Source organism: Trachymyrmex cornetzi, unplaced genomic scaffold (assembly GCF_001594075.2).
Source record: "Trachymyrmex cornetzi isolate Tcor2-1 unplaced genomic scaffold, Tcor1.1 scaffold156, whole genome shotgun sequence".
NCBI classification, from domain to species: domain Eukaryota; kingdom Metazoa; phylum Arthropoda; class Insecta; order Hymenoptera; family Formicidae; genus Trachymyrmex; species Trachymyrmex cornetzi.
Window position 1 is genome coordinate 2,320,161 of NW_017296157.1, and position 15,878 is coordinate 2,336,038.

General features: G+C 41.6%; 1 protein-coding gene across 1 annotated transcript in view; it reads right to left on the reverse strand.

The window, feature by feature from the left end:
* LOC108758430 (roundabout homolog 2) overlaps positions 1 to 15,878 on the reverse strand; it is a 124,226-nt gene that overhangs the window by 11,273 nt on the left and 97,075 nt on the right. The window contains exon 3 of the mRNA XM_018503411.1: positions 4,120 to 4,273. Within this exon, the coding sequence (XP_018358913.1) occupies positions 4,120 to 4,273 (154 nt within the window). The remainder of the gene's footprint in view (positions 1 to 4,119; positions 4,274 to 15,878) is intronic.

A 15,878-nucleotide genomic window follows, 5' to 3' on the forward strand; every position in this document is an offset into this window, starting at 1 on the left:
GGGGGGGTGCACATGCACAATATCACCGCGTATGGAGAACGATGTTCGCGACGACGCGAATCGATCGATAGCTCTCGATCGCGCTCTCTAATTTATAGTGTCAATTAATTTTCGCGTCGGTGGTGCTCGATTACCTCTCTCCCCTCCCTTTCTCTCCAGCTCTCCCCCTTAACCTTCTCCCTTCTCCCTCCCCCTCTTCACCACGCTACCATTCTTCCATCGGTCTCCGTGTCCCGTTTTACCAGGTTCCGCGCGCTTCGATGAGAGAGGAGAGTGAAGAGAGCGGAGGAGAGAAGCGCGGTCTCGACGTTCCGATACGGCCGGATTTAATTCCTATCGGTTGTCCTAATTTATCGCGGCTTCGGGCTTCCATCGGTAAATCCAGCGCGGGGACGGATGGCGGTGATAGAGGAGGAGAAACAAGGGGGAGAATAGGGGGGGGGGGAACCGGGGGGAGGGTTTCCGCGGGCCGCCGCAACGGAGGAGAGTACCCTATTGATCGAGACGAAGGAGAGGAAAATAGCCGTCGAAACGAGCGAGCGGGTGAACGGAGAGCGCGTGCGAGTTTCGCTTAGTTTCGTTTCGTTTTCAAGGCGCGAGAGACCTCATCGGGGGGGAAAAAAAATGTCTCCATTTCTCGCCTTCCGTCGAGACTTTGCGCCTCACACTCTCTTTAGAAATCCGAAAGGAACAGAGGGTAAAAAAAAAAGGAAAATCGTATGTCACGTGCCCTCGGGTGCCGGGTCAAAACGTGGTATCGCGTCCCATAGAGGACGGAAATCCATAAAAGAAAGAAGAAGGAATGTGCCGGGTCCCTGAGAGCGTTAAGCCAACGTGTACAATACGGTTGTAAGCGACGGTGTAAATGGAAGTAATTACACGAGAGATAGAAAAATCTAACCGTACAGAGATATAGTCCATATGAAGGAGATATAGTCTGGAACGACGGGGAATAAAATAATGGTAATCGTGGCAAAACTAATTAATCAGTAATTTATTAAGTCGATAAATTATATTCAACCTTTTATCTCGCTCTCGCGTATTGCAACATCGTGGATAAATTTCTCCTTAATCTCCGCAGCCGTGATTTTTTTTCATCGTGCGCTCGAAAACTTTGATAATAAGAATCTTTCTTTTTTACAGCCCACGTGACGAAATGACGGGCAATAAAAATCGTAATCATGGCAGAGCAAATCAATTAATAATTTATTAAGTCGATAAATTATACTCAACTTTCTTACCCCGCTCTCGCGCTGCAACACCGCGGATAAATTTCTCTTTAATCCCCAGCCGTGTTTTTTTTCATCATGCATTCGAGAACTTTCGTAATAAGAATTTTTTCTTTTTTTTTTCTTTTCTTATCTCCGATGGAGTTTTGCCGATCGTAAGGGAGGTCGTGAGGGTTTGCCGACATTCCTCCTAGCTGAGAAAGAGAGAGAAGAAATGAGGGGGAAGGACGGGATCGCGGCGCGAAAAAAACTAAGAGGCGTTCAGCGCCCCATGAAAGTTTGATCGAGTCGATCCACGGGGATTCGGGGGAGAAAAAAAATCACCCGTTCCCGAGATACGAATGGCAGACGGAGGAGCGCGGAAGTGTGCCGGGTCGTTACAACGAGGTGGCTCGCGCAAGCGTACGCTTAAAAGCTTGATCCTGGAGGAAGAGAGAACAAGAGAGAAAGAGAGAGAGAGAGAGAGGGGGGGGGGGAGAGGACAAGGGCAAGGAAGAGGGAGAAAGGGTAAATTCGTACCCCGCCGAATTTATGCGCCGATTCCTGCACTGAGGCGAGTTGCGGGTCTCCCCTGTTTCTCGTTCGGCTATAACACGGTTTCGACTATAACGTAATCGCCGAGACGTAGGTAAATACGGTGCATACCTTCCCGCGATTACATGCTTTGTTATATGTCAAATATCATTGCGTGATTTATTATTAAACCGATAAGCCTCAGTGGGAAATTTTATTGACACATCGCGCTACGGATTTACTTCCGATTGATGAAAATATCAGTGACGGCGTTAAATGCAGATATATTCAATGTGTCATCGAGCACCGCGAATAGAAATGAATGATGTTTAAATTCGAGTCGATAAATGGACGCGGTTAATTTAATCCGTCATCTCTTTTTCAACTTTAATCGTAAAATGGCTTATAATAGAGAGGCTATAACAAGTTTTAATCTTAACGAATAATAGTATGTAATGTGTAATATGATATTTTAGTATGAAACCGATCGAGGTATCGTGTGTCGAAATGAATCTTCAATTCATCTTTATAAGGAATTTATATCTACTAGAGAGGTATTCATAGTTCTTTTACTTTGAGACCGTCTTAAGAAATATCTTAAGATACCGATATAGCCCTCTGATTAACTTATGACATCTTCAAACTGTATTTAAGACAAATATAATCTCAAATATAAGAATCAACTATGAATATCAGCTTTAAGGGAATCCTAAAGTCGCCTGTTTTACCGATCATTTTCTAAACAAGTATATTTATTATAAACAGATTTAGAAATCCTTTTTCACAATTAAAGTATGAACTGCTGTAGCAACGGCCATACTTGATCGATGTCAATAATACAGGCTTTTTAACTCCAAACTCAATTTCTTATATTATTGTTTTGTCTCACTCAAATGCATTTATCTGTCCTTATCTAACATATTGCAACGCCATCTCTTGCGAGATTCGATACCTACTATTAGACATAATTACTGCTCTGTTTTACTCTTCATACCGGTTTTATTCGTACAAATGAAATTTTCCGATTACCTCTTTTTCTTATAGATACCGAAGTCCCTCTCTAAGCACACCTCCTAGAAACGCACTTCTACAAACTTAGTAATGTTCTTTCATGTAATTTCTAGTGCAATCAAAACTTATTTCAAACGCACAAAGTCTAAAACTCTTATGCGACATATATTGTCACGAGTCGACTACAGAAGCTGATGACATTTACAATTTTTCAATTTCCTTTCGTTTTTCGTATGAAATTGTTGCCTGCGCACTGTGTGTTTTGTCTATACTTTAATTGCGGAGGATTTTAAAATCTGGTGTAAATGCAATAAAAAGATCGGAGGATTTGAAAATTAATCACGTTTGATCGGTAAAACAGGACAATTCCAGGACATCCCCTTAAACCGGGAGTTCGAAAAAGCACAGGCAAATGCGAGATAACCGTTCGTATTTGCGTTAGCGGCGGCGTTTGATACGATATTTTTTGTTCTGGCGACGTCCCTTTTACCCCGGCGCGTCGCTGTTAGAATTAAGTTAATCCAGAGTTCCGTCCGTCCCTTTCTCTCTGCCGTCTCCACCCTCTCACATCTATAAAAGTAGATTTCCCGGCCGTAATCCCGCGAGCGTAAAAGTTGCTCTTACTGCCGCGACATTATTGCGTATGGAGACACACAACGCAAAATTCCCATATATAGGCGCTCTCTCGTATATGTGGTGGCGCGACGTTACAATTTAATCGGGAATGGGCGGGTTTGAAGCGGATGCGACGGCGGATATGCGTTCGCGCTTTTAAAGGTTCCGCAAATTGCGAACGGAGGGGGTATATTTAGTATTGTTTTACCATTCATTCGAGACAAGATAAAATTAATCGCCGTATACCGCGGAGTAACGAGGCGCGTTGAAACACTCGGTGCTTATTTTCAAGTTTATTTTGGATTTAATTACTGTTATTTATTTACTTATGTTTATTGCAGCGGTCGCGCGTCCCCGTTCCCGTTCAGTTTATTTAGTAACATTGCAACATTCGGTGTAACCATCTAGAGTGAACGTTTGTCTTGTCCGGTTAGTGCCAGCGAGTCGGACGACAATCGGACAAAGGCAGGAAGAAGTAAAGGAAGCTCGTGCGGCTTAAAGTCATTTTCAAGCAGCCGCGGCAGCTGCTGCTGCAACTCGCCGAATTATTCACCAGCGATGGGTCCCCAAGTTCCAAAAAGAGGGGAAACGGACCTCGCGCTGGTTCCGCCGGCAAAATAGTCAACCCCGCATTTAATCATTACGCTTTTTCGCTGCGCGTCGGGCGTGCAATTTCGTTGCGTTTTCGGCCGTCGCGGTGTGTCGAGCGAAATTCAAAGGGACGGGACCGCGGGTCACAAAGAAAGCTCACCGTTTTGTCGCTTCCAGGTCTATTATGTGACCGTTCCTCTTCCAATGGAGGGTTGGCTCCGGATGGCCGCGAGGCGGTCCGCACTCCAGCAAAGCCGTCTCCCCGGCGGCGACCCTCGTGTTCTGTGGCTCCGCGCGAAACTCATCCCGCAGCACTGCAACAGACAACAACCCGTCACGATGATGCACCGCTGCATTACAAAAGACACTACGTTGCCAGTTGTCTGTCTGGGGCGAGGACAATACTTCCGCTCGCGCAACTGGGACAACAGGAAGCGAGAGAACGTTTGATCTTTTTTGTTTCTCCTCTTCCTTTATTTTTTTTTTTTTTTTTTTTTTTTTTTTGAAGGAATGAAAGTAGGGCGTTTTTACACTTATATTTTTTTCATCCTTTATTAACGACGTCATTTTATCGAATCATTCTGATATCGACTTACTCACTGAGAGTGCCATAACTACGTTCAGTTTGAAGCGCGCTCTGAAGTTTTAACAAGCTTTCACAAAAGTCATCCGATTTTTCGCTTGTGTACCGAGGGAGTGTGGAACTAGGACAAACTAAAATGAATTTCAAATACCCGCGACGGGTTTGGGAACACCGAAAAAAAAAGAAAAAAAAAACAGATTGTTCTTGGATGACCAAAACGTCTCGTTATTTTAGTCGGATTTCATGTGTGAATAATTTCTTTACTAAAATCGCAGCACCATAATATTGATTTTATTCGATAACGTGTTTGTTTATGTTTCCATTTTCTAGGAAAGATCTCTCAATATTTCACTAAAATTACTTGGAAAGTATTCAGATAAGAGAGGAAAACTCAAACAGCAGCTATTTCCAAAGGAGGATATTTCCGGAATACCCATGCGTCTCTAGAAATTTGTGTATGAAAAGAACTAGATGCCCTATTCAGCCTTTGTAAGAATGCAAAGAGGTGGGCGGAGAATAAGCGATATATATTTATATAAATGTGAAAATATTTAAAGGTTTCGACATTATTCCTCCGTTAACGGGAGAATTTTAAATCAGGTCGCCTCGGGAATAGATTAAGGCTTATATTTGAATGGTAGACCGAAAGTTACAAAACTGTGCGATATGTAAGGAAATGGAGATGCATACCATCGGATGCATTACCGGGTTAAGCGTGGAATGACTATAGAATGAGTATACGGGAAACACGCAGCACGAAGCCCGCCGCGTGCCAGCCTGGGAGCTACGAATTGAAATTTGAGACAAACGGAGGGAAAGAGGACGAAAGAGGGAGAGTCAAATGAAGGAAGGGCGGAGGAAGGGAGGGAGAGAAAGAGCTCCCGACAGAAGAAAGGTCGCTTTCATAGACGGCAAGGACGGTTTGAAAAACGTGGGTCGCTATCTCGGGTCCCGAGACCCTAACGATTCCGACGGTAAATCAAATGTAACGCAATTTCTCAGAAAACGAGGAGAGGGAGATAAAGGGATCGGCTTCATCGTCCTCGAGTCGCCCCGGTCCCGGGTCCAGCTTTCAACCCCTTTCGCCGTGTCGCAGTGGCACTCTGTAAACTTTCCCCGGGAGTGACGTACGCGGGAGGTCGGGACCACCCTCATCATCCCTTCTCTTTCTACGTACTTCGTTCACCCAATCCTCCGCGGTTGCCTGTGTACCTTATACGGTATATATATACCGAATTTACGTGAATCCCATAGGCTACGTGCGCGCACGCGGCAACGTGAAAAATGAGGATTGCGCTGCCGTGGGCCAGGTATACGTCACGTAAATAGGTACATGGTGCATACGGAATCAGGATCAGGATCGGGATCAGGCGCGCTCTTTATAGCCTGGGGTTTCCGGATTATTCCAGACTCCTACTGTCTCAATCTAAAAGGATATATAAGATAACAGTGGATAAATGCGCATGCGAAATAGGAGCGTAAAACGGATTTCTAAAATCGATTACAGCAATTGCGAGATACTTAACTTACTTTTTCTTTTTTAACTCTTAGTACACGATGATTTTCTAGTACTTTACTATACACGATGGGTCGTTCATATTCCGTGATTAATTTTCATCATGTTAAATATACAAAAATTATTGAATAATTCTTGCATGTACTTTAACATCTTTAAAAAGTACTTATAAGGTTGTGTATTTGAAAGAATTATATATAAATGTTATAACTCATTATTTGATGCTTCTACTATAGTTTTTCGAAGAAAAAAAGTGTGCAGGACGTGAATAATCCAATCGTGTGTAGTGAGGATTAATTATACATGACTGACATGAGAGAAAAATATCGAAATATTGCGAAGCAAATATTATTTACATTTTCTCCGATATTTATTAATTATAACAAAATTTGATTGTGATGGTATATACATTTCTGTGAAATATATTTCATTAACTGTAAAAATATAAAATATTATAGATGGCTTATTTGCTAAAAATAAAATTTTATTTTGCCGTATTTAAATAAATATTTATTTCAGTGAAATAAATATATTTCACACAAATAAATTTTATGTATCTTTTTCTCAGTGTAATAACATTCCAATATTATTTTATCGTATATTTAACGAGCTCAAAACTATTAATTTCTATTAGCCTATTCCATTCTTATCGATAAATATCGCGCATTTAGTACGAGGAGACGCGATAGTATCAAGAGATTATTATAATGTTATAGAACATTAATATTTATGAACATTAACTCGAGAGTAATCACCGGCAATATTTTTACACCTCAGCGATAAAAAAATGTGTATTATTGTAAAATATTGCTCGTGCGGATGCGGTTTAATATATTTTTTTTAATAATTTAGACACGTCAAAGTAAAATATTGTAAATGCTAAATTCATCAAAAAAAAAAAGGAAAAACTTATTTTCTTTACAATTATTACTTCAAAAAAATTCTACAAAAAATTACGTCAATTAAGAATATAAACAATTAGTTTCTGCAAAACAAAATTTTAATTAAGAGTAAATATAATTTTCAAAAAATCGTAATAAAATTAAAAAATTTCAAAACGTAAGTTAAAGTAAAAATTACATAATAGATATGGCACGCCTAAGTTAAAGTAAAAATTACATAATAGATATGGCACGCCTAAACTATTCTTTAGAAATCTTCAAATAGATGCAATTCCACTGAAAGCCCATAATAAAGAAGCGTTATATTAATTAAAATATTTATTTAAAAAATACTGTCATAGTAAGTAACTTACTTTGTTTAATTTTTTAAAATATATATTTTTTTTGCAGAAGAGATTATAATTAAATCTATGTCCATAATGTTCTTTAATATCAATAAATTGAAAACAATCAATAATATATAAAATGTTATTAATAACAGTAATTTTAATTGAAGTGTAAAACGCCTCTCAAGTGATTGTTTAAAAAATTAAACGAACTACTCTTGAGTTCAATATATATATTACAGGATCACAGAATAAATGTGCTTATTTATCTACAAAAGTGAAGTATAAATATGGACCATTGTTTTTATCAAACGGGAAAAATATTGTGTTATGTTAATTACAGTGTATTATATTTATGTTGTATCTACTACATCAATTTTCCTACCAAGTTTTTGTAATTTCCTGAAATAAGAAAACTAAATTAAATAAATACTGACAAAAAAGCGACTTTAATACAATTATTTACGGTGTCATTTAAAATCTCTAGCGTAATGTTTTATATTGTATGACATGTGCGGATTACAAAAATACTGGAACTGTCGTCGTTAGCGCCGGTCACCGCTACTTTTTGCAACGGCACATTTTACGGCGGTCATCGTCAGCCGGTCGGCGCGGCGCGGCGCGGCGCGACGCGTGGTCGCCGAAGAAAATCTCAATCTCGTGCGTCGCGTATCTCGTTTACATTTACATAGAGCGGGACTCGAATCGATAATGTGACACGGTCGGGCGGTGCGCGCGCGAATGTCGCGACATTACACGGGCGTATCGGCGCCGAGGGTCTAAAATTAGACCGCGCGCTGGCAAAATTATCTGGTCGTTGATGTCTACTACGTATCTGCGCTTGCATTTACATATAGGAATGGCGCGGCGTTAAGGAGCGCTTTATTTATACCGCGAACGCCAAACCGCGCGCCTTCCCGACTGTCACGCGATCTCGCACGGCTCGGAGACGCGCGATCGGCTCGCCAGTTCCACCATTAACGGTGTTAACTCATAACCAAAGTTCAATTTATTCATTGTCTCTTTCCAATTTTAGAATTGGAAAAAGATGAGAAACAAGTTGAACCTCGGTTAAGAGTTAATCATGAGTTGTGAAACTGGGCCTAAGTAAGAGATTGGATACCATACTTTTTTTGTTTTCCGCCATATTTTTCAGAACCTACTTAAGATAGAATGAGATGGATTACGCATAAGATGGAATGAGATGTCCACGCGTCTCATTCTAGTAAGTTTTGAAAAATGTGGTGTATCAATCAGAAGTCTAAACGGTGTCCAATCTCCTACTTGAGGATCTCTAGCGATATCTAGAGATCCACAAGACATTGGATACGTTCGAACAAGAGAATAGATATCGTTTAGACAACTTTTGATTAGTGCTAGAGATCTTCAAGAGATTGAACATCGTACGGTTGGTCCACCATATTTTTCAGAACCTGCTTGAGATGAAATGAGATAGATGCATGATTTATCTCATTCCATTTGAAGCATTTCTTAAAAAAATATGGCGAACCAAACGTATGACGTCCAATCTCTTACTTGAGGATCTCTAGCGATACCCGACTAGTTGAATGGTGTTTTCTGGTCCTGCGGAATGAACAGCCCCCACGATCGAGCACGAGCACGAGCACGAGAGCACGAACACGGGAATGAACTCGCGCTGGTTCGGAGCGCGATTTACTGATCGCGTCGAAAGGCTTCCCTCCGCGAGCGAGTTGCGAGCCGCGTCTCCCTACGCGAGCGATCGATATCATCGCAGCACTCCCGGGCATCCCGCCGCCGAATCCCCGAGTGTGTTTTCTGTGCCAACGACCGCGCATAATCGATATTTCACAGTTCGAGCCGCAAAAAGGAAGGAAAAAAAAAAAAAGAGGGAAAAGAGAAATCATTTTATCGGTTGCGTCGGAAGCGCCGTTCCTACAATCGGCATGAACACCGCGACCATATATCCCGGCGTCGCGGATCGTTAGCCGCCGTAAACCACACACGCACGTTGTTACGTCTGGTACACGTGCGCGCAGACACCGGAATACACGCGTATACACGGGGGCTCACGCATATCGCCACTTCCCTTCCCGTGTAATGCCGTTAATTTGGTATTGTAGGCGATCGTGGCTAATGGTTTCCAGCCGGGGAGTATCGACCAAATTTCGATGACGCCGTATTATCGTCGTACTGAATGCGCTTTAATGAACCGTGCATCCAGTCGAATAACGAATGCCTAAAGACCCGGCCCAATTATGCGACAAGAAATCGCAACATTGCATTGTCGCGCTAGCATGGGCCGTCACTTTCGCCGAAATGTTTAGACGAGGCAAAACTTTGTCCTGGGGGGTCGTCGGTCAGGAAGAAACGTGTCGCAAAACAGAGGGGCGAAACGACCAAACTTTGGCACTATTAGCGTCGACAAGATACGGGCTGTTCATACGGTGTACACGGGCTCTCTATGGGAAATCAACGATCCTCTCTCGGGATCCTACTTGATTTAAACTTGCGGGTTGACTTTTAATACAAATATTAGAGGATATGAATAAAACCTTTGTGAATTCTAAGCGTATATATATTCTTTACGTATTGTTTCATTCAATGTAAATGTATTAAAAATTGGATAACAAAAGGTTGTAAAAGAATGTGAACGATTAATTTTTTTTTATCAAACAAAAATTGTATTTCTGTATTTGAACGGATTTATAATTCATATTGGAAATAGAATGTAAAGATAAAAACTTGGTTTATATTCTAATATCTCTCCAATAGTATCGCATTTTTAACATAAAAATTCATAATAAATAAAACTTTCGCGAATCGCATATTCTCTAACTTTATATGTATTTTATTTTATTTAATATATGAATGTATGTTAAAAATGAATAAAACAATTACAATATAAATGCGGACAAGTAATGTTTTCAAATAAAATTGTCTTCAATATTTGAATGAATCTATTTCTATTGCAAATAGAATGTGAAGAAAAAAAATTTGTAATATTCTAATATTTCTTACAGTATCTCATTATTTTTAACATAAAAATGTATGATGAATAAAACTTTCGTGAGTCACAAGCGAACATTTTCTAGCTTTACACGAATTTTATTTCATGCAATGTGAATATATTAAAAATTTTATGTCAAAAGTTACAAAAAAATATGCGGACGATTAACGTTTTGTCAAACAAAAATTGTCTTTCGATATTTGAACGGATCTATTCACATTAAAAATAAAATGTGAAGATAAAAATTGATTTGTAATGTCCTAATATCTCTTGTAACATCTCATCACGTTAAACATAAAAATTCATAATTAATAAAACTTCCACGAATCGTAAGCGTATATTCTCTAACTTTACATGAATTTTATTTTATGCAATGTGACTATATTAAAAATTTGATGTCAAGTTTTGCAAAAAAAATTAACTTTTCCTCAAATAAAAATTATCTTTCAATATTTAAAAGACTCTATCCACATTGGAAATAAAATGTAAAGATAAAAATTTGGCTATTAATATTTTAATACTTTATGATATGCATCACTATATTTAACACACAAAGCTTCATAATGTCCTATTAAAACGTCATTTTATAAGGGAGCCATTTCGAAGAGCAGCTTCCCTCTTACCCGATCACCGAGTCCAATTAACTCGAGATTCGCGTCTCCGTTTGCGGTATCGACGATCGCACTCATCAACGTCCGTCACGTCGCTTTCGGTCCCTCGTTCGCAGGATAATTCCAGTCGGGCAATTACTTAGTCGGCCATTCGTCGACGTTACGTTAAGCGCTCGAATGGACGTCGTCGTTCGACTCTCTCTCTCTCTTTCTCTTATCCGCTCTCACGCTCTCACCCTCTCTCTAATCGAGCCTGAATGGCGGGCTCGAGATATCGCGCTAATAGTACCTAAAGCTCCTCACTTTCGTTAAAGTCTTTCGAGCACGATGATTCCTGGCCTCCGGCGAAAGGCTACGTTTCCGCGTGCTTCTCCCCCTCCCCTCTCTCTCACTCCTCTCTCTCTATCACTTCACTCTGTCTCTTTCGCGAGCAAACGCTGGGCGGAAGTTAAAGACGCTAGTTGCCGGCAGTTGGCGGCGAGTGAGTCGCTCCAGCGAAATCTAATCCAAGTTTATACGTGCTTCCAGTCCAATTAGGTACAAGTAGGCACCGGAGCGCGAGGCAACGAAGGCGTCGTCGTCTTGGGACGCGATCCACGTTTCCGTAATAACGACGTTTATGCGACGGAGGGGGGGAGGAAAGGGCGGAGAGGAAAACTCGCGTGTACGCGAGTAAAGCGCGATGGATTATCCCCGGTGAGTACGAGCATTCGGTGCTTTAAAGCTCGTAAAGCTCCGACTGTAACCGGCCCGCTCTTATTTCGTCGAACTTGAGAGCCTCGTCCGACTTTTCGTCGTTCTCTCCTTCGCGCTTCGATTCAACCCCCTTTCACCCCCCGGCCTTTAATCCCCGGACGCGCGCGAGACGATATTACGCTCGCTATATATATATATATATAGCGTGTCGCATCAGCTGGATGTAACGAGGCTCATCGTTTCTCGGTGAAAAGTTATCAACAGCCCTAACGACGAATCTGCGAGAACTGCAACGATACACTTTCAACGTAAAATCTCTCGGCGGTAGTTTCTCCGCAAAGCACGTTGTAACGCGCCGACACTTTATACCCCGAGTCGTTTCTTAACAAATTTTTAACAAAAGATTGTACCTCGAAGTATCTCGCGAACTTTCGTTAAATTAAAATTCGCTTATAATTAAAAGAGAGAGAGAGAGAGAGAAGAAAGAAATGGAAGCATTTGTCGTTTGTACACATTTCTGAAATTTAATGCCAAAGTATAATGCTGTATATTAAAATGTTAATATGTAATAGCCATTTTATTCGCTATTTCGTCAAATATGTAAAGTACTTTAGTAATCTTCTCTGAAAAAAGGCTTAATAAATGAAGCTCACAAAGCGCTTTACGGTCCATCCTAAAGTCGGTTTCTCAAAAAACGATATCCCGGAGAAAACGAGCCGCTGGTCGCCGTTATACTCTCTGCTGCTTCAACCTGTCGTTTTATTACGCTCTCTCGCACTCCCTCTCCCCCTTCCATCCGTCCCCGCTGTTTCTTAACTACTACGTCCAAAGGGATAAGCGGTCGAGTCTTATCCTCCGTGGTAATGAGACAGCAGGCGGTACTTGGAAACCCCTGCAACGAAAGGGAAAGAGGCAGAGCGGAGGGGTGAAGTAGCGGCGCGTAGGCAAACGACCTCCAATTAACAGATGTTGGATTTAGAGCGAAAGAATTGAAGGGTCCTTCCTGCCCTCTTACGCCCCGTTGTTCTACGCGCGCTACGGGCCAACTAATGAGAATGCCATGCACTCTTTTTGCAAGCGAGCGGACGTGCGCGCACGTGCTTGGTGACATACAGGGTGCGAGTGAAATCCGCGGCCCGTACGCTGCACACGAAGATGGAGATATGCAGCGGGGATTTTTGCGAAAATGAGAAAGCACTGCACGTGCTTATCTTGCGCTTAACGCAGGGATTATCGTCACGCTTGAACACCTCGCGAAATGATTCTCTGTCGCGAGAACTCGCGCGCCTGCATTCGCGTTTGCAGCGCAAATTTTACTCTTAGGTGCGACACCTCGGCGAAGAAACGTCGTGCTCATTTATATCAACTCTTCGTTAGGCACTGTGAATTCAGTCCAAATTTTTGTTACTGTTCTAGGATTTCAAAAAATTTAGAAAAAAAAATTCAGGATTATATCTCTGCTATATTACCAAATAGTTGGTTAGCTCAAATGTTAAAATTTTTATTTAATAAAAATTAAAATTGTATCACATACAAGAAATTTAAGAGCAAAATTCGTTTGGATAAAAAAAGATCCGGTGTACCTACGAAGGGTTAATAATTAATATTCTCGTTCTCATTGTTGCTCTGATTTCCTGCGATTGATTCGTTCATGCAAATTGCACGGTTTATTACCATTACAATTGAACGTGAGGTTTGCTTTGTTCGCTAAAATTCGCTGAAGATGACCCTAAATAAAGCCGAAACGTCCGAAGAATTTGTTAAGTATTAGATTTTATATACAATGCATTAAAAAAAAAATTTGTGCTTCGATAACCGCGTTGTTATTCTCATTTGCCATATTATTTCTACGTTTATATTAACAAACAATACGAATAAGCGGCGATGTGTACAGTAATAATAGAATATCGACCAGCGCAATACCTGTTACATCGCTACGTACCAGCTATTACTTATCGTTCTCCCTTAGGGAAGTTTAACGCTACTCTCACAACGATCGATGTATCTCGACGCGACGAGCGGTAACTTCGAGAGACGGTATTTGCGGGAGTCATGTTTACGCAAACTTCTCCAGTTCTTCCTTTTTTTTGGGACGTGCTACCTTCTTACGAAGTTTCGTCGCACGGTACGTTTTACTTGCACCCTGTATATGTAACGACGACGACGACGAGGAGTAGCTAGACGTCCAGGCATGTACGAGCGTAACCATCTGCGTACGACAAGAGGGTCGGGGGAAGACACGGAGCGTAACCCTCATCGGTATACGGGTGTGGACCGAGAACCATCTAGGAACGCTTGTACTCCCTTGCTTGCCAGAATGCACGGCACTTGACCAGCTTGGAAGATCGAGAGGGAGAATCGTAGAGGAGAGAGAAACATACGGAGACGTAAAGAGAGAGAGGAACAGAGAGAGAGAGAGAGAGAGAGAGAGAAAGAGACAGGTAGACAGATAGAGATAAAGGGAGGGGGGCTCGAATATTGCTCGGACGGCGAGTAGCAAATGACGGGAATGTAACGACGAGAGAATAAAGCGTTCATCGGGATAACGGAGGATTCCAGACGATCCGGTACACCCCGTAGGCTTCTGCCGACCTATCAATCTTTTCCTTTCATCGATGGATTATATACGAGTAGCTAAAGAATGCCGTTGCGAGTATGCATTCATCTCTTCCACGTGAAACGGACGGTTTTGCTGAAATATGTAAAAATTTAGCTGAGTACAGATCTGAAAATAATTTTGTTCAACTATCAAAATAATTATGTAGGATGCTCCAACTGATTGCTAAAACTTTTTGCAGCATTGTTCATCATGTTTGAGATTCCTACGTAATAATTTTGATGGTTCAACATTTTTATTTCTGTGTGAAAATCTACCTAAATTTTTAAATAATTCAGCAGAATTGTTCTTTCTGTGCAATATGCTCTATAATTTTTTTTCCGATCATTATTTCGATAATTGTCCTCTTTATTATTTGGTTAACAAAATTATTTTCAGATCTGTACCTGAGCAAAATTATTCTTTCCATACGATATTCTATTATTTTTCCGCTCATTGTGCTCTCTTTATTATTTGGTTTAGCTCTTAGATTCCAAGTTAATTTTTCATAAATAACAGGCGAGATAAGAAACGTTCGTATGTAGCCGGAGACGTTTTAAATAGAGCGCTTTTTTCATGGCACACGACTACCGTTGTTGTGCATAAAAATGGGGGAACGCTAATTCTACTTGGGGCGCTCTTCAACGTAGAATTACGCACAACTTTTAATTCTAAACGGACGGGTATGCACGCCCCGCGCAAATCAACGTCAACACATCAACCGCCCACCGCGATGAAAGGGTTAATCGCTCACGTCGTAACATTTTGGCCCGCTTAGGGATATATGTTTAGGCCAGTGGCGTGCTGCTGATACAACACCGCCACCGGTCGCTTATTCCACATCGATCCTGGATATCGTGTTCGTTTATTTCCCTAACTGCGATAAAGAATCACGGCTGTATTTTCACGCAACCGCGCTCGCAGTGTAGCGGGTGATATGCTAGCTATCGCGTTATCCAGCCGAGCAGGAACGAACTTTCGAGTCTGACTCTTAACCCTTTCCGGTTCAGCGGTTTCAATTTACGTCACCTACATTGTATCTTTTATACCGAAACCAACGTGGCGTGGCGTTTAACTACAAAACTCGTAGAAGAGAAAAGAGAGACTCTTTGAGTAACGATCTTTCACATATACGTGAAACGTACACGCGCGTACCGCCGAAACAGAATAGGGGGAAAAAAAAGGTTTGCGCACACACTTTGAGAATCGATCCGCCGGAGATCAAATCCGCCAATTAGCGGGTAAACGGTCCTAGCTCTGCAACCGGGGCTGCTGGCTGGCTTGCACAACGTTTGTTTAAAATCATTAGTGGTTCTCCTACCGAGCCGAAGCTCCAGGCTTGCACGAAACCCATCGTTAGTGGTTAGAGAAGGATCTGCGACTAACGGATCGCACCGACTACTCGCTGTATTCGGGTCCAATCCCCGGGTCTTTATTTAACCGAAGTATCTGCTTCGGGGATTTCGTCCTCGACGAACGGGGTTAATTGAAAAATCCGCTCGCACGTGTTCGACGCGTTATAAGTGCGAGATATTACCGTTTCTCGTTTTCTTGGTTCTGTAATCATGTTATATCCTAGATCCCATCTCATTTGATTCGCGTGAGCGCCGCTCGAGCACGAATCGAGGACTCGCCGATAAATCGCGGCGAGTCAAGGCAGGATGCCGAAACACGGATAGATTTTTTTCAGTTTTCACCGA